This window comes from Panicum virgatum, chromosome 1N, assembly GCF_016808335.1.
Source record: "Panicum virgatum strain AP13 chromosome 1N, P.virgatum_v5, whole genome shotgun sequence".
Taxonomy (NCBI): domain Eukaryota; kingdom Viridiplantae; phylum Streptophyta; class Magnoliopsida; order Poales; family Poaceae; genus Panicum; species Panicum virgatum.
Window position 1 is genome coordinate 16436018 of NC_053145.1, and position 18787 is coordinate 16454804.

The 18787-nt window shown below is 51.0% G+C and overlaps 1 protein-coding gene across 2 annotated transcripts; it reads left to right on the top strand.

Annotated features, from left to right (window-relative positions):
• Positions 1 to 15723: 15723 nt before the first annotated feature.
• Positions 15724 to 18467, top strand: LOC120655344 (LRR receptor-like serine/threonine-protein kinase HSL2). Of its 2 annotated transcripts, XM_039933100.1 has the most exons (3): positions 15724 to 15931; positions 16732 to 17658; positions 17791 to 18467. In XM_039933100.1, exons 2-3 carry the CDS (start codon positions 16842 to 16844, stop codon positions 18165 to 18167), a joined length of 1194 nt encoding a protein of 397 aa, XP_039789034.1. In that variant the 5' UTR covers positions 15724 to 15931; positions 16732 to 16841; the 3' UTR covers positions 18168 to 18467. The 2 variants fall into 2 exon arrangements, with proteins under 2 accessions (XP_039789034.1, XP_039789033.1); XM_039933099.1 differs by having other exon boundaries at positions 15884 to 17658.
• Positions 18468 to 18787: the final 320 nt, after the last annotated feature.

Here is an 18787-nt window from a genome sequence, read left to right on the forward strand (position 1 = left end):
GTGGCCATCCGAAATGCGGAGGCCGCGCTCAAGGAGAAAGAAAACTCCTTGTCTTTACTCGAGGAGGCCGCCCTCATGGAGAAAGAAAACTTAGTAAAACAGTTATACAAACCACAATTGTAAGGTTAGAGTTTGAACAGCAGCGGAAGAAGAACACGACGGCTACAACACGTCGCAAAAGTATACCAGGCTAGCCCAAGCATGGTATCACTCATCAGGGTCATTGCCGGCCGAAGACGTATCCCACTCTACGGACTAGCCAGGAGGCAAAGAGCAGGGCCAAGACAAACTAGCGACCTGGTCCTCAAAACTCATACCTGAAAAGGGGTTTCAACAGCAAGGCTGAGTATTCTAATACTCAGCAAGACTTAACCGTCAACGGGTATACGTAGCCCACCGAGCTAGACTATGCAGGGTTCTGTGAGGCTTTGGTTTTCCTTTTGCTGAAAAGCAATAAAGAGTAGGTCCTTACTTTCAAATTTTAGCTTCCAAGATTCTAGTTGATTAACCATTCTATGTAAGCATCTACAATTCAACCATGGTAGAACTTTAGGCAAACATCAAAATTGATCAGAATAATGTTGCTCTTATTACTCTGTGTGGCAAAGGGATCAAGCAGTCCCAACCCGTGAGAAGCGGACGATTCGAATCGGATTTGTTAACCTGGCCAGGCAGACCTAACACACACATTTGGAACACCGTCAGGTCGTTCCCAAACAACCATTTACCTTTCTTTCCGACTTGTGGATAGAGTCACTCTCCCCGGCTACAGGGCTCCAAGGTCCAACCTTGTCCCTCCTAGCCGTAGTGTTGCGCAACATAAAAATAAAACCTATCCCTAAGAGAGAGTGAGAGGTATATCCACTCCCCGGTCCAATCGGCTACTAGGCTTACCGCGTACCATATTTACGGCATGTGGCTAGTACTTTCAAAAACTTAACCACCGCTACCACACACCGCGACCTTAGCAAGTTCATCAACACAGACGGGGTCTCACACAAGGTCATGATATCGAACACAACCCCGTCCGTCGTCCTTATATTGATAACAGAAAGTAAACAAGCAATTCCTATAGAACTCGCTAGTGACAGGCAATCACTCGACTTTTACCGGTCCTATAAGCTTAGCAATTATTCGAACTCAGGTCTAGTGTTCAGTACATAGGTTCCTAGGATCATGCATCTAGGGTTTCAATTCAAATCCTAAGAACTGTAAATGCACAAGTAAGTAATAATAGTAAATGGTAATAATTTGAAATATAGGTTATGTCCGGGGCTTGCCTTCTCGGTAGTCACTAACTATTTCAGCACTGGGCTCTTCCGAACTTTGGTCCGGGGCTTCAGTTAGTACATCAGTGTTCACTTGAGCTTCGAGATCACCTCCTTCGGAATCCGGGATCAGCTCGTACGTCCCGTCCGATAGAGCAGACGTATCTATATGTGAAGCAAGAGATGAAATTATAAACACGCTCACGATGTGGTGAAGCTAAGCAAACAAAATTAATACACACGGGCAATCATTTATAGAGTAGTAACTCAACATATCTAACTACACAAGGCATCATGATCAACGGCACAAAAGAAGCATACTAACTTCATAAAGTAAGTTGTAGTGGTTTCCTATAACAAGTAAACTATGGTTTGCTAATAAATAAACAACTCAGCACACATATAGTAGTAAATTCAGAAAAAGTTACATCAAACATAAGGTAAACAGAGTGATCTATCATGTAAAAATCATGCCAACTCATGCAGCCATTTAATCAGGATAAAACAATTATTCAAATAGAACCTAGATCAAGATTGAATTCTACAGAATAAACCAAAGAAAAACAGAAGCTGAAACTTTAACAGTAGGTCTACACAGAGCTAACTTAGCTACTGTAAAATTTTCAAAATTTATTATAGACAGAATTAATTATGATAAAATAAACAAAACAGTCATCAGCTTAACAAGGTTCATTTTTAGCTCCTGTTATAGTCATGAACTGGTGCTCAAATTTTACAAATAGTAAAATATGAGTAAAACAAGTCTAAAAAATTGACAGGATTTTATAGGTTAGTAAATTACTTAACATGATTAAAGCTTACTTAACAACTATTAAATCAAAGAAATAGCTAACCAAGAGAAATGACCACAAAATTTTTATAGAAATACTAGAGTTACATGAACAAACCACCATAAAAATTTCAGAGCATAACAAGGCTTCAAGCAATAGTTAAGAAAAAGATAATACAACTAGCCTTTTCGTACCTAGTAACATAAATCTACTTCTACAGCAAAAAATTTCAACTAACACTCATCATATTATGATCCTACTGCAAAGAGCTACTCTCAAGGATTCCAAAACATCAAGGTTTACATTTTTTTGAATTTCCTACGAATTTCTATGGAATATCAAAGTTTACAGCCAAAAATAACAAAGAGGTCCTTGCTGCTACTATTCATATGAGTCTTGGGCTATTCAAATAACCCCCTGGGGTTCTTTGAATTCTAGCAGGGAGGTCCCTGGCCGTGGTCAGAGAAGGGGCGGTGGTTTGACCGGCCAAATCCGGCGAGAGGGGTCACAGGCGGCGAGGTTTAAGGTGGGGAAAACAGAGAGGAGGCCGAGGCGAACCCTTGGGTGGCTTGGGAGCTCGAGAGGAGGACCGGAGCTATGGCGTCGACGGCGAGCATCGGCTGGCGGAGCTCGGCTACGGCGGCGGGGTGGTTCCAGTGGGGATTGGGCGAGGAGAAGGGGTGGGGGAGCTGCGCCAGGACACGGCGGAGCTGCTGGTGAGGTCAATTGAGGGCGGGGAAGGGCGGAGGAGGGGGTTTGACGGTGAGGTCGAGCTCGCCGGGGTTCGAGCAGAGCGGCGGCGGTGTTCTGTAGCGTGGAAGCGAGGAGAAGGCGAAAGAGCGAGGGGAACGGGTCGCTGGGGTATTTGTAGTGCTGCTGCGCACGAGAGGAGAGAGCGGCGAGCTCTATCCCGAGCTCTCCACGGCGGCGTCGAGGTGACGGCCGCGGGCGGTTCTGGGCGCGTGGCGAAGCGGGGATGGCACAGCGCGAGGGGTAGAAGGCGATGGGGAGCTTCTGTGCGACGCGTGGAAGCCAGCGCGAGCAGGAGGTGGCCGGGCTGGCCCTCCACGGCGGCGACGGCGGCACAGCGGCAGCCAGAGGAGCAGAGCAGGCAGGCAGGCTGGAGGTGGAAGAAAAGACTAGTTTGTAATTTCTGAAAATTACAGGGACCCAATTGTAAACCAGCAATAACTTTTAATCTAGGGTTCAAATGAAAAAGTGCCCAACATGAAAGTTGTTCAACTTTTCATGATATACAACTTTGATGTTGTGCAAAAATTGATTTGATCAAAGGATAAAGAGCTAATTTTGAAAACATAGAAGGGATTTTGAATTCAAATGACTTTTGTCTTTTTCCAGGAAAATTCACTTTAAACTTAGGCTGAAATGAAAGATTTCCTGCCAAGCAATGATTACACTACATTTTGCAAATATACCCTCCACAAAAGCTATAATCACACATCCTATTCAAATAAAACTATAGAGAGGACCTTGCATAAAATCATAATTACACATATAACCTTTATATTTACAAAAAGATTCTTTTTCAAGCAAATCAAGCACATGATGCATAAAATAGATACACAACTACTGTGCAGACACCTAGGGTGTCACACTTATGCCTCGCGTCCGTTTTTTCCAAGTGTACGAGAAGCTTAGAGACGGAAATTTTTCGAAAAACGTTGGCGATTTTTGGGGACGTTCGGGGGTTCCCCCCGTAGTAGCCCCCGAGGGAGGCTTGGCTTTGCCGAGGTTAAAGCCAGGCGTACCTCAATGTTCATGCGCATCCGAGCCCCCGAGGGTCCGGAAGGTTCCCAAAAAATAAATAAGTAAAGCATACTCCTTTATTGTTTCGGGAAAACAAAAATGCGAGTACAAACGATGTACAAATAGCTCGGAACTCTAAGGATAGAAGCGACGTAGCTGTTGTATGTTCCAAGCATTGGTGAAGAATTCGCCGTTTTCATTCACCAGCTTGTACGTGCCGGGCTTGAGCACCTCGGCGATGATGTATGGGCCTTCCCACACTGGTGAGAGCTTGTGGCGGCCCCTGTTGTCCTGTCGAAGCGTCAGCACCAAGTCCCCTTTATTGAGGTCTCGGCACCGAACTCTCTGTGCTTGATATCTTCGCAAAGACTGCTGGTAGCATGCAGAGTGTAGGAGTGCCACGTATCGAGCCTCGTCCACTTGATCTAGCGAGTCTTCGTGGGCTCGCTGGTTCCGCTGCTCTTGACAGACCTTGAGCCTTGGTGACCCGTACTCCAGGTCCGTGGGGAGTATGGCCTCGGCGCCATATACGAGGAAGAACGGGGTGAAGCCCGTGGCTCTGCTTGGGGTCGTCCTCAGGCTCCAAACAACCGAGGGTAGCTCTGTGAGCCACCTCTGGCCAAACTTGTTCAGCTTGTTGAAGATCCTTGGTTTCAGTCCTTGGAGGATCATGCCATTGGCACGCTCCACTTGCCCGTTCGTCTGTGGGTGCGCCACAGCCGACCAGTCCACACGTATGTGGTAGCTATCGCAGAACGCCAAGAACTTCTTGCCTGTGAACTGGGTGCCGTTGTTGGTGATGATCGAGTTCGGGACCCCAAACCTGAAGACAATGTCGGTAAAGAACAGAATGGCTTGCTCGGATTTAATCTTGCCGTTGGGTCGAGCATCAATCCACTTGGAGAATTTATCGACTGCCACCAACAAGTGAGTGAAGCCCCTGGGCACCTTCTGCAGCGGGCCGACGAGGTCCAGTCCCCACACAGCAAACGGCCACGTGATGGGGATGGCCAATAGGGCGTGGGCCGGGAGGTGCATCTTTCGAGCGTAGAACTAGCAACCCTCGCAGGTCCGCACGATGTCGGTGGCATCGGCGACCGCGGTGGGCCAGTAAAAACCTTATCGAAACGCGTTACCCACAAGAGTTCGTGGCGCGGCGTGATGACCGCAGGTGCCAGCGTGGATGTCACGGATCAGCTCCTTGCCCTCGGGGATGGGGATGCATCGCTGCAAGACGCCCGAGGGACTGCGCTTGTACAGCTCACTGTCAATTAGGGTGAAGCACTTGGCCTGCCTAGCGAGGCGCTGCGCCTGGGCACGGTCCGAGGGTAGGGTCCCTCGAATCATCCAGTCGAGGTACTGGGCGCGCCAATCTTGCGAAGTGGGGGCCTCGTCGATCTCCATTGCTTCGGCCTCGTCCGCGGAGGAGGTCTCGAAGTCAATGTCCATGGGCTCGGCCTCGTCCGCCGGGGGGTTCCCTCCGGAGGGCCCAGCGGTCGAGGGGCCCGGCTCCGCCGGATCCTTGAATTCGACGGAGGGCTTGGTGATGTCGCGAGCGAAGATGTTCGGGGGGATGGTGGTCCACCCCGACGCGATCTTGGCTAGTTCGTCGGCATCCTTGTTGTACTTGCGCAGGACATGATTCAGTTCTAGGCCATCGAACTTGTCCTTGAGGTGGCGCACTGCTTTGCAGTATGCCTCCATCTTCGGGTCGTGGCAGCTAGACTCCTTTATCACTTGGTCGATGATGAGTTGAGAGTCACCGCGCACGTTGAGGCGTTTGACGCCAAGCTCGATGGCGATGCGGAGGCCACTGAGAAGGGCCTCGTACTCCACCATATTGTTGGACGCAGGGAAGTGCAAGCGTATTACGTACCGCATGTGATCTCCGAGGCGTGAGATGAAGAGGAGGCCAGCACCGGCGCCGGTTTTCATCACCGACCCGTCGAAGTACATGGTCCAGCATTCGGCCTGGTTTTGTGGCGGAGGTAGCTGAGTATCCGTCCACTCAGCCACGAAGTCAGCGAAGACTTGGGACTTGATCGCTTTGCGAGGGGCATAAGTGAGAGTTTCTCCCATCAGCTCCACGGACCATTTGGCAATTCTACCTTCGGCTTCCCTGTTGCGGACTATCTCTCCCAGGGGGGAAGACGAGACCATGGTGACGGGATGGGCCTCGAAGTAGTGGCGCAGCTTGCGCCGTGCCAAAAACCAATGCGTATAGCAGCTTCTGAATCTGCGGATAGCGTGTCTTGGTTTCAGACAACACCTCACTGATGTAGTACACCGGCCGTTGGATAGGCAGAGCATGGCCCTCCTCTCGTCTTTCGACAACAACCACCGCGCTGACCACTTGGGTCGTTGCAGCTACGTAGAGATAGAGGGGCTCGCCATCTGCGTGTGGCGTGAGAATGGGGGCGTGAGTGAGCGATGCCTTCAGCCTGTCGAGGGCCTCTTGAGCTTCGGGGGTCCACGTGAAGTGCTCGGTTTTCCTCAAGAGTCGATACAAGGGTAAGCCATTCTCGCCGAGACGTGAGATGAATCAGCTAAGGGACGCTAGGCATCCCATGACCCTCTGTACCCCCTTTAGGTCTCGGATCGGTCCCATCCGAGTGATGGCCGAGACTTTGTCACGGTTGGGTTCGATGCCCCGCTGGGAGACAATGAAGCCCAAGAGCATGCCTCGAGGGACTCCGAACACGCACTTCTCGGGGTCGAGTTTTACTCCTTTGGCCCTTAGGCAATCAAATGCGATCCCGAGATCGGCAACCAGGTCATCCGCCTTCCTGGATTTTACAACGATGTCGTTGACATATGCCTCTACGTTCCGCCCGAGATGGTCCCCGAAAACGTGGAGCATACACCGCTGATATGTAGCTCCGGTGTTTCTGAGGCCAAAGGGCATCGTGACGTAGCAGTACATGTCGAAAGGTGTGATAAAAGAAGTCGCGAGCTGGTCAGACTCTTTCATTTTGATTTGATGGTAACCGGAGTAAGCATCAAGAAAGGATAAAAGTTCGCATCCCGCAGTTGAATCTATAATTTGATCAATGCGTGGCAAAGGAAAGGGAACCTTTGGACATACTTTATTCAAACTAGTGTAGCCTACGCACATCCGCCAACTCCCATTCTTTTTCTTGACTAATACAGGATTAGCTAGCCACTCGGGATGGAATACTTCCTTGATGAATCCGGCCGCCAGAAGTTTCTGCAGCTCCTCGCCGATCACCCGGCGCTTGAGCTCGTCGAAGCGTCGCAGGCGCTGCTTCACCGGCTTAGAGTTGGGTCGGATATCAAGGGAGTGCTCGGCGACCTCCCTCGGTATGCCAGGCATGTCCGAGGGGCTCCACGCAAAGATGTCTGCGTTGGCGCGGAGAATGTCGACGAGCACCACTTCCTATTTGCTGTCGAGGGTGGCGCTGACCTGCAACGCCTTGTCGTCGGAGTGATTTGGGTCGAGGGGCACTTTCTTGATACCCTCGGTGGGTTCGAAGCTTCCCGTGTGTTGGTGCATGGAGTCTAAGGCCTCGCTCGCCATTTTATCGAGGGTGGCTGCGAGGGCCTCGTCCTCTGCTTGAACCTCTGCGTGCTCAACGCACTCGACATCGCACTCGTAGGCGTGCTCGAACGAAGAGCCAACGGTGATGACACCCTTTGGACCCGGCATCTTCAGCTTGAGGTAGGAGTAGTTGGGGATGGCCATGAACTCGGCGTAACAGGGACGACCAAGAATGGCATGATAGGATCCCCGAAACCCCACCACCTCAAAGGTGAGTACTTCCTTGTGAAAGTTGGCTGCCGTGCCGAAGCAAATGGGTAGATCGATCTGGCCGAGGGGTTGGACTCGCTTCGCCGGCGCAACGCCATGAAATGGCGACTTGCTGGGGCGAAGCTTGTTCAATCCAATCCCCATGAGCTCCAAGGTGTGGGCGTACATGATGTTGAGGCTGCTGCCTCCATCCATGATCACCTTGGAGAAGCGGGTGTTGCCGATGACGGGGTCGACAACAAGCGGGTACCGTCCCGGGTGTGGGACGTAGTCGGGGTGGTCTTCGCGGCCAAAGGAAATGGCATCCTTCGACCAGTCGAGATAGGATGGCGTGGCCTTGGTGACGGAGAAGACTTCCCGGCGCTCACGCTTGCGCTGCCGAGAGGTCATGTTCGTCGTTGGGCCTCCAAAGATGAAGAAGGCGTTCTCCACCGGGGGGAACTCGTCATCTCCACCTTTATCGCCAGCATCCTTCTTCTTGTCCTCGTCACGATGTGCGACGCTGTTGAAGTATTCTTGAGCATTTCGCACTGCTCAAGGGTGTGGTTGACCGAGCCCTTGTGGTAAGGGCACGGCTTCTTGAGCATGTCATCGAATAGGGGGCCTTGAGGTCCTTTGCGGTCTGGGGTGGCGACAAAGGCCTCGTTGGAGTCTTCTGCCTGCCCCGGTCCATGCTGGGCTGGTGGGGCCTGCTTCTTCCCTTTCTTCCCCCGCTTTTGTTTCTTGGCGGGGGCGTTGATCTTGGTGTTGCCGCCCTCTGCGGGCCCATCTTCCTTGTTCTTGTTCGGCTTGTGATCAAAAATGGCACCAACTGCCTCCTCGCCGGCGGCGTAGTTGGTGGCAGCGTCGAACAACTCGTTGGTGTTGACAGGACGGCTTCGCGCAAGCTCGTGCACCAGCTTCCTGCACGTCGTGCCCTCGAGGAAGGCGTTGATGACCTCGACGTGGGTGACGACGGGGAGCTCAGTGCACTGCTTGGAGAAGTGCCGCACGTAGTCGCACAGGGAATCATTGGGCTTCTGGCGACACCCTTTGAGGTCCCAGGAGTTCCCAGGGCACACGTACGTGCCCTGGAAGTTGCCCACGAAGATCTGGACCAAGTCGGCCCAATTGTGGATCTGGTCCGCGGGCAAGTGCTCGAGCCACGTTCGTGTGGCATCAGCAAGGTGAAGGGGAAGGTTGCGGATGATAACCGCGTCTTCCATCACACCGCCCAGCTGGCATGCTAGGCGGAAGTCATTGAGCTAGACTGCGGGATCGGTCTCGCCCGAGTACTTGACGAGGGTGGTGGGCTGTCTAAAGCGCGGGGGGAAAAGAAGCGGTTCGAATCTCCCGGCTGAACACCCGGGTGCCCGGAGGCTCCGGTGACTCACCCCTGTCGTGCTCGGGGTCTAAGCGTCCACCCCGTCGGGGGGTGTCCTTCCTGCCGTTGATGATGTAGCGGACGTCGCCATCGCCGGCATGCCCGCGTGTGTCATGGAGTCGCTCCCTTGCGGGAGCCTTTCCGATGTGGTCGTGCACCGAGGGTGCTTTCGCGTCCTGTGTTGCGGTTGCCTTTCCCTTCCTCCATGGTGGAGTATGCACCGACACCTCGCGGTCCTGGCGTGCAGTCCCACCGGGCTGCTTCGGGACCATCGAGCGCATGCGAGACACAGAACTCTCGGCCTGTTGCACAGCAGCTTGCTCGATGAGCGCCTGTGCCTCGCGGCGCAGGTTGCGACCCGAAGTCGTCGACGGCTCGGGCATTGCTTGGAGTAGGTAAGCCACAGCAACGAGTTTTTCGCCGGCCATTTTCAGTTCCGGAGGTTTGTCGACGTTGTCGTCGGCTAGGATCCGCTCTCTGGCAACTAGTGCCGCCGCCTAGGCATGTGCGCCACGCGCGGCGCGCTGTTGCTCAAGTGCGGTGCGCAGCTCCTGAGTCTGCCGGCGCTGATCGTCGAGTTTGGCCTGAAGCTCCTTGAACTGCGCCAGCTGTGCCTGCCGCACCGCCGAGCTTGTCGAAGAAGAAGGGGCCGCAGCCGGCGCCACCGGTTGGTTTGCCTGCGCGTCTGCCCCTCCATTCCCGTCATCACCCGGAGCGTTGTCCTCTTGCCCGTCCGCGAGCTGGACCATGAAGCACTCCCGGGCGGGATTGTAATCCCCCTCGCTGGAGTCCTCAGAGCAGGTGAGGCAGTAAGCCGCCGCTAGCTGGAACGAGCGGAAAGCGTCGGGGTCGCGGACCCCGGAGTAGTCCTCGGCCTCCTCGGCTGTGAAGTTGTTCATGAACAAGTTAATCTCGTCGGCGATCGAGCTCGCCGTCTCGGGGTAGGAGTCGTTAGGAGACGATGTGATGAGGCTGCGGATCGACAGGAGGTGATGACCCGGCAGATCCTCATACTCGGCGAAGTTGGTGCTGGACGAAGAAGCGTAGGAGGCAGCATTGCGCATCCCGATGGGGAAGGGCGACGCCGCAGTCACGCCCCCCCTGGGAGGCACTAGAGCTGCAGTCGATGATGGTGCCGGCGTAGCTGGCGCCGAAGCACGTGGTAACGAAGCGGTGGCCCCGTCGGCCGTGACGCTGAGTCATGACATGGCAACCTCAACCCACGTAGGGGACCTAAGGTGTGCCGCCCGGTGCCGCTCTACGCGCGCTTGTCGCGAATGCTGGCCCGAGCGTCTGTTGCGCCGGGCTGGTGAAGTCGGAGTGTCCGGGTTGCGTCTGGGCGAGAGGAACTCCATGAGGTAACTGTTGCCGGTTGCTCTGAACTCAAGACTCCCGAACCAGATCACGTATCCTGCTGGGAGCGGATCCGAGACGCCCATGGGGAATGGGTTGGATCTGCTCGCCATCCCTGGAGATCAAATGGGAACAAAAGAGAAAATGTCACGCAGCGCCCCTACCTGGCGCGCCAACTGTCGGCGTCCTGACCCGGCGGTCCGGACCCAACTAGTAATGCTGCGTGTTTTCTCGTGCCAGATGTTGATGCAAGAGGCAACACAGTAACGCACGGGTTTATGCTGGTTCCGGCCGCGGGGCCGTACGTCCAGCAAGGGGGTGTGCGAGAGCACTGTATTATCTTGCACCGGGGGTGCCTGTAGTAGGGGAGTACAGGCGAGGAGAGAGAGGGAGCGAGGCTCCCAAGTCTCTGCTAGTGGAGAAGTTGATTGAGGCGAGTGCCAATATCGGGTGCTCAGTGGTGCTGAGTGTTGCGTTCTATCGAGTGGTCTGATTGCGTCACGACGACCCCCTTAAAGGAAGTCCGTCTCCTCCTTTTATAGACACAAGGAGGGACGGTGTACATGCGCAGGGGATCGTGGAGGTCGTCGTATTTCCCCCGAATCGCGGGGGTGCAGTGGTCGAGCACTGTGAGAAGTACACTGTGGGACATGGCGTCGGGCGTGGCAGTCGTCCTGGGTATCGTCCTTGGTCTTGCAGAGATCGCGCCGGCGTCGTGCCAGCCCCAGCAGACGGCGTGGTCGTCGCTGTAGGGTGTACCGTCTTCCAGATGTGGCGTGGTGGTGTTCTGTGGGTCCTGCGGGCCAGGGTCTAGTATACACATGTGCGCCAGCGGTAGTGGGGCACGTGGCGGTCCCGGACCCTCCTGGGCGGAGTGCTAACGCGTGCACTAAGGGGTCCGGGAGTCACGTGGAGGTCCCGGACCCCTCGATGGGGGAGGTCCGGGTCTCCGGCTACTAGTGCTGAGCATCCCTCCTTGAGGGGCACGTGGCGTCACCGAACCCCTTCCCGAGCAGGGGGCGGGTCCGGGGCCACAGGTGTGGTGAGGTGGAGTCCGGACAGCCGGAGTTGGAAGAATAGTAATCGGGAGCTGTGTCGAGCACGTCTCGTCCCGCGTCGCAGGTTCCCACAGTGCTGCCACAGCGTCCGGGATGGCGGAGCAGTGACCGGAGTTGGCGGACGGGACTCCGGTCACAGCCACTGTGGGGAATGGCGACCTGACGCCATCTGTTCTGGGCGCTGTGGAGGAGTGGTTGGCATTTGATGCCTCCGTACGACGGGTGGGTGAGCGGAAGGGCCGTTTGTCCTTTACGTCGAGGGGTGGCCTCGAGCGAGGCGGAGATGATTCGCCCGGCTCGAGGGTAGGTTCGCTACCCTCGAGCGAGGCGGAGATGCGGGGCGTGGTCGAGGGTCTCGATGGGAGCCCTTGAGCGAGACGGAGATCACCCCGCGAGTCCGAGGGGGGTGCGGATGGGCCGCATGCTGGGCTTCTTTGAGTCCTTTACTTTCTTCCATATTGGAAGGAGGCCGTAGGCCTTCGTGGGCTCAGTTGCCTGATATGTGTTTGCGTTTTTAGGGTAATCTTAGTACCCAGATTAGGGTGTCCCTAATCGTGGTCCCCGACACTGTGGAATTCACTTCAAATCTTAATGCTTGTGAGTGAATTTTGACAAATGTTTATGGTCCCTGCACTTTACCTGGAAAAATTGCATTTACTAATTGGCTAAAGAATATACAAATGCCTGAGTAGGTTGATTGGCTCATTCTAGGGGATTTTAATCTGCTGAGAAGTCCGGCTGATAGAAATAAACCTAGAGGTGATGCTAATGAGATGTTACTTTTTAATGAAACAATCAGTGCTCTGGGTTTTGTAGAGCTACCTCTGTATGGTAGAAAATTTACTTGGTCTAACAAATAACAGCCACCTCTTTTGGAGAGGTTGGATTGGTTTTTTTCTTCTCTCTCTTGGACCAACTCTTTCCCAGGTACATCAGTCTCAACACTCACAATGGAGACATCTGATCATGTTCCTGGTGTGGTTTCTATAAACACCAATGTTCCTAAAGGTTTAGTCTTTAGATTTGAAAACTACTGGATGCAACATGAAAATTTTCTAGAGGTTGTACAGCATGGTTGGTCCATTCCAACCCCTCAATTAGATATGGCTAAAAAGATCTGTGCAAAATTCAAAAATATCAGAAGAGTTCTCAGATTTTGGCAATCACATTTGTCCAGCCTAAAAGCCAATATTCAGAATGTAAAACTTGTGCTTTCCTTCCTGGGGGTTTTGGAAGAACTCAGAGATCTCTCCTTGCAAGAATGGAACTTTAGATCTATACTCCAGGATAGACTTATTTTTCTCCTGCAACAGAAAAAAATTTACTGGAAACAAAGAGGTACCATTCGTTGGGTCACTTCTGGAGATGCTGGAACAAAAAATATTCATGCTCATGCCACCATCAGACACAAGAAAAAATTCATCACCTTCCTTGAGGATCAGACTGGGTTTCTTCAGTCCAACCATTCTATCAAGGCTTCTATGTTATGGGAATCATATAAAGAAAGACTAGGCCAATCTGAATTTCAGACAATGTTGCTTGACTTGCATTCACTTTTGTCGACCTGTAAGGATCTGGGTTGCCTAGAAACTCCATTCACCCACCAGGAAATTGATCGAGTCATTGCTAGCCTCCCTTCAGACAAATCACCTGGTCCAGATGGGTTTAATACAGATTTTATCAAGAAATGTTGGCCTATTATTAAAGAGGATTTTTACCTGCTTTGTGAAGCTTTCTTTTCAGGGCAGATTTGCTTGCAAAGCATTAATGGATCTTACATAACATTGATCCCTAAATGTGATGGTGCTACCAAAATATCAGAGTTCAGACCTATCTCACTCCTAAATACCTCTATGAAAATCATTACCAAGCTTCTTGCCAACAGGCTGCACTCAGTAATTCAGACACTCATACATAAAAATCAATATGGTTTCATTCAAAACAGAACAGTCCAAGACTGTGTTGCCTGGGCCCTGGAATACCTCCACCTCTGTAGGAAGTTAAACAAACAACTCCTTATTCTTAAATTAGACTTTGAAAAAGCTTTTGATAAAGTGGAGCATAGTGCTATGTTAAACATTATGCAGCACAAAGGTTTTGGACCAAAGTGGTTGCAGTGGATGTCAATGATTTTTTCATCTGGAACATCATCTGTCCTCCTTAATGGAGTCCCTAGAAAGGTCTTGCACTGCAGAAGAGGGGTTCGTCAGGGTGACCCACTTTCATCCCTTTTATTTGTGTTGACGGTAGATGTTTTGCAAGGCCTCTTAAATCAGGCTAAAATTGACGGGCTTCTCCAGCTTCCAATACAAGGTCAGCATAATCAGGATTTCCCTATTCTTCAATATGCTAATGATATGCTAATTTTTATGGAGGCCTGTGATAGACAACTTTCTGAGCTCAAACGACTCCTACAAAAATTCTCTGATTCTACTGGCTTAAAGGTGAACTACTCTAAATCAATGCTTGTCCCCATCAATGTGGATGATCAAAGGACAATTACTCTAGCTCAGTCTCTTCGGTTGCGAGGTGGGCTCATTCCTATTCACCTATTTAGGCCTACCTCTTGGAGTTAGCAAACCCAAAGTGATTGATTGCCTACCTTTGGTGAAAAAATGTGAGCTGCGTTTATCAGCAACTTCAGCCTTTTTTTCTCAAGCTGGCAGATTAGAAGTGGTCAAACAAATTGACAAATATCGAAAACATTGCCACTCGAGAGGCTCTGACATCAACACAAAGATTCCACCAAAGGCAGCATGGGACCTAGTACGTCTGCCTAAAAAAGAAGGAGGTCTGGGGGTTTTAAATCTTGAGACTCAGAATGATGCACTTCTGCTCAAAAATCTACACAAATTCTATAATAGGCTTGATATCCCTTGGGTACATATCTGATTTGGGAGTCTTATTATAGTGATGCGTCTTTGCCGACTCCAAGCAAGAGGAAAGGCTCTTTTTGGTGGAAGGATATTCTAAAGCTAATTGACTCTTTCAAAGGTTTGGCTATGATACATGTTTCTGATGGTGCAACATGCCTCTTTTTGGATGATCTATGGAACTCTAGAGTCCCTCGATTATCCTATCCTGAATTATTTTCATTTGCTAAGGACCCACATATTTCCCTCAAGGAAGTCTTGGCCCTGGACCTGAACAACTAGTACATCTCCCTCTCTCAAATGTGGCCATGCATCAACTCATAGAATTAGCTCAAGGCCTTTCTGATCTACCCATTTCTTCATAACATGATTCTTGGACCTATATTTGGGGAACTCCAGTCTTCTCATCAGCCCGGGCATATGCTCATCTCACTGGGCACATATTGGTTCATCCAATTTTTCTCAAGCTCTGGACCTCTGCATGTCAACCCAAACACAAGTTCTTCTTTTGGCTTATCCTTTATGATAGACTGAGCACAAGAAACATCCTCAGAAGGAAAAATATGCAATTGCCCTCATTTAATTGTGTCTGCTGTAACCTGAATCAGGAGGAGAGCTTGATACACCTGTTCTTGCAATGTAATTTTGCACAGAACTGCTGGACAACCATTGGTCTGCAGACTGACTCACAAAATCCATTTGTTGCGTTTGGGCAATTCAAACTCCAGCTCCATGTTACATTTTATTTGGAAATCATTATACTCATGTGTTGGTGTATTTGGATGCAACACAATGACTTCATCTTCAGAGGAATTCAACCTTCTTCGGCTAACTGTCATCAACATTTCAAGAAGGAATTTGCCTTAGTTATTCTAAGAGCAATGAATCGCCACAAAGAATCTATGACTCACTGGCTAGGCAACTTTGTGTAATTTTGCTTATTTTTTCATGTCATTTTTTGTTTCTTAATTTTCGCCTTCGGCTTGTAAACTCTTTTTATTACTTCTAATATAATTAGTAGGGCACTCCCTCCTGTTTCATCAAGAAAAAAACTTTTCCGTCCCAAAATAAGTGTAGTTTTAGAAAATTTCAAAAACATTTATATTTGGTACTTGATATTGTTTTAATTAGATATATTTCATACAAGCTAAAACTATATTTTTCATAGGATAAATTTTAAATGCTAAAACTTTATTTATTTTGGGACGGAGTAAGTATACATCATCATTGGCATCATTAGAAGATCTTGCATTGCGCAGTCAGTAGGACCGTCTCTGCACTGTCGGCCTCACGTGAAATGAATGCAATTCATCAGTCAGCCAACCCTGGACACCGTACAGCCAGCCCACAGTTACCCGAGTCAGTCAAAGAAGGCTACTGTTTTGAACCTTGACTGTCTATTCAGTTAGGTAAAACAAAAGTTGCAGAATTAGATTTTTCATCAAAAGCATTTTGAGAATCACGCGTATCTAAATCCACTGTGCCATGTTATAAAAAGAAGAGTTTGTAGCCATTGCGCCCACTTACTGAATAACAAAACCCAATGAAGCCGTAGCCGTGGACACCAACTGATAAAGTACCCCAAATCCTTGAGAGAGAAGAAGGTACTGATCCTTTTTTTCCTTGATCGAGCTGGTGAAGAGGGCGAGATACAAGAAGGTTCGATCAGATGGCCATGGTGTTCAGGAGGTACTGTCCCCGTGCCTTCAACTGTTTCTTGCTGCCACCACTCCTCTTCTTGTCCTGCTTGTTACACGGTGAGTTGGTGGCCGCCGTGGATGTGCCGTCTTCCCTGCCACTTGACAAGGCGCAGGAGGCCATCATGGTGGATCTCTCAAGCGTTGTGGGTAAGGGGTGGAGCTCCAACAAAAATTTCTGCACCTGGGCTGGAGTTACCTGCTCGCGCTCTGTGTCTAGTTCTTCCTTGGTGGTGACCAGCATCACCCTCTCCAACTACGGGATATCCGACCCCTCCGTCTTCTCCTCCTTATGCCTTCTTGACACCCTGTTATCCCTTGATCTCTCAAGAAATAACTTTACCAATTTAGGGGACAAATTCTTCACCACTTCTTGCCGCATGAAGGAAGGATTGCTGTCACTTAACCTGAGCAGCAACCAGTTATCTGACAAGCTCAGTGATTTTTGGGGTCTCCCACAGTTGGAGGTTCTTGATTTGTCCTTCAATCTTTTTACTGATGGGAATTTAAGCCCAGACTTGAGTTCTTTCCCCAAATTGAGGATCTTGAATCTTAGTCACAACCATCTCACTGGATCTATTCCTTCATATTTTGTTGGCTATTTAAGAGAGCTAGAGATTCTTGATCTTTCATATAACAACCTGTCTGGTGAGGTTCCATCTTCACTAGGGAGCCTGCAAAGCTTGGCACAGCTGGTGCTTTCTCATAATGACCTTTCTGGATCTGTTCCTAGCTTCCCCCAAAATGTGGAAATTGATATTGATGGGAATCCTGATCTTATAAATCATGCAGTAATCAAGAATCACACTCATAAGAGAAGGGCAGACGGTGTCATTGTAGTCATCATCTTTGGTGCCGCCGCCGGTGCTCTTATTGGATTATGCTTCCTTCTTGTTTTTGCTATGGCCTGTTTTCCAAAGAGCACATACCACGCAGAAACAGAAAGTGGAAGGATACCAACTGGGGAGGATCAGGATGATTCCCAAATCACCAATGGTCCGTGCCTCATGGCAATGAACTGCTTCCGCGCCTCTGCAACCATGTCCATGAAAGAGAAGCCGCAGGATGAGTGGCGAATCACGGCTTTCCAAGCTCTGAACTTCGACGCCGCAGACCTGCGGCGGGGGCTAACCGAGGAGAACCTCGTCGGCAGCGGCGGCTCAGGCCACGTTTACCGCGTCACCTACAGCAACCGGCACGACGGCAGCACCGGGGTGGTGGCCGTGAAGCAGATACGGAGCGTAGGCTCGCCGTCGCCGGACGAGAAGCTGGAGCTCGAGTTCGAGTCCGAGGCTGGCATCCTCTGCAACGTCCGGCACAGCAACATCGTCAGGCTGCTGTGCTGCCTCTCCGGCCCGGAGGGCAAGCTCCTCGTCTACGACTACATGGACAACGGCAGCCTGGACAGGTGGCTCCACGGCGACTACGTCCTCCGCGCGGCGCACCCAGCGGCGGCGGCGCGGCCCGTGCTGCGGCGCGAGCCGCTGGACTGGCCGACGAGGCTCCTCGCCGCCGTCGGGGCCGCGCAGGGGCTGTGCTACATGCACCACGGCTGCTCGCCGCCCATCATCCACCGGGACGTCAAGACCAGCAACATCCTGCTGGACTCGGAGTTCCGGGCTAAGGTTGCCGACTTTGGGCTGGCCAGGATGCTGGAGCAGGCAGGGGAGCCCAACACCATGTCCTGGGTGGTCGGGTCATTCGGCTACATGGCTCCGGGTAATTGAGGATCTATCCCCTCTTGCTTTGGTTGTTGTTTCAGTGGATCGGATTTTCACTCATCCTGTCGGATTAATTGCGCACAGTAACTAGAATCATATACGGTTAATTTATTACTGTTACTATCTGCAGAGTATGCTTACACGAGGAAGGTGAATGAGAAGGTGGATGTGTTCGGCTTCGGTGTCGTGCTGTTGGAGCTCACGACCGGCAGGAAGGCCAACGATGGCGGCGAGCACGGTTCCCTGGCAGAATGGGCAGGGCACCACTACCGATCGGGGAGCATCGTCCTTGATGCCACAGACATCTGCATCAGATACGCAGGGTACACTGATGAGATCGAGACCGTGTTCAGGCTAGGCGTGAGATGCACGGGCAGCTCGCCGCTGTCGCGGCCCACCATGAAGGACGTGCTGCAGATTCTGCTCAGGTGCTGCGAGCAGACGCTCCGGAAAAGCAGACTGGAGTGCAGCATGGAGTACGAGGCAGCTCCGTTCTTGCTGCCATAGACACAAGCGAGGCAGTTGTGCGAAAACATTCAAGCAGAAGAGTGGCTTTTATTACATTGTCTGAACTTTGAAAAACTAACATTACACCACCCATAGGACATCAAAGAACCAGTAGGCGATTAAGAGTGGGTTGACATTCAAAATTGGCACATACCAAGTTTGTTGGTCAGTCTGGGCGAACCGGTCAGACCGGTTCTATAAACTGGTCAGACCGGTCTGGGTAACTTTGTCAAAATGCTAATTGGACTGCACCATTGCGTAGATATCGTCGAGACGATCGAAATGCATATATAAAACGTCCGATTTGGAGTCCGAATGAAGAAATTATATCTCCCAGAAGACCTGCACCCCGGTCTGTCCGGTCAGACCAATCCGAAACAGTCAATCCGAGTTATGAGTTGTATTTTGACACGGGATTTGTTAGGACTACGACTCCTAATGGGTACAGACCTCCCCACCCTACATATATGAAGGGTCACGGCCGATTGAGATAATCACAATCGAATCAACACATTTATTATTTACTTTTTATTCCCAAACTCTAACTTTTTCAACCTCTTGCTATTATTCGCTCGTCTCTACGGCGTTCGAGGGCGTTCTGGATGGCCTGCCGACTCAAG

Excerpts from the sequence above, each read along its gene's own strand:
- LOC120655344 (XM_039933099.1), top strand. The coding sequence starts at position 15,912 with ATGGCCATGGTGTTCAGGAGGTACTGTCCCCGTGCCTTCAACTGTTTC. Across the intron at positions 17,659-17,790 it reads ATTCGGCTACATGGCTCCGG|AGTATGCTTACACGAGGAAG; the intron begins GTAATTGAGGAT and ends TACTATCTGCAG.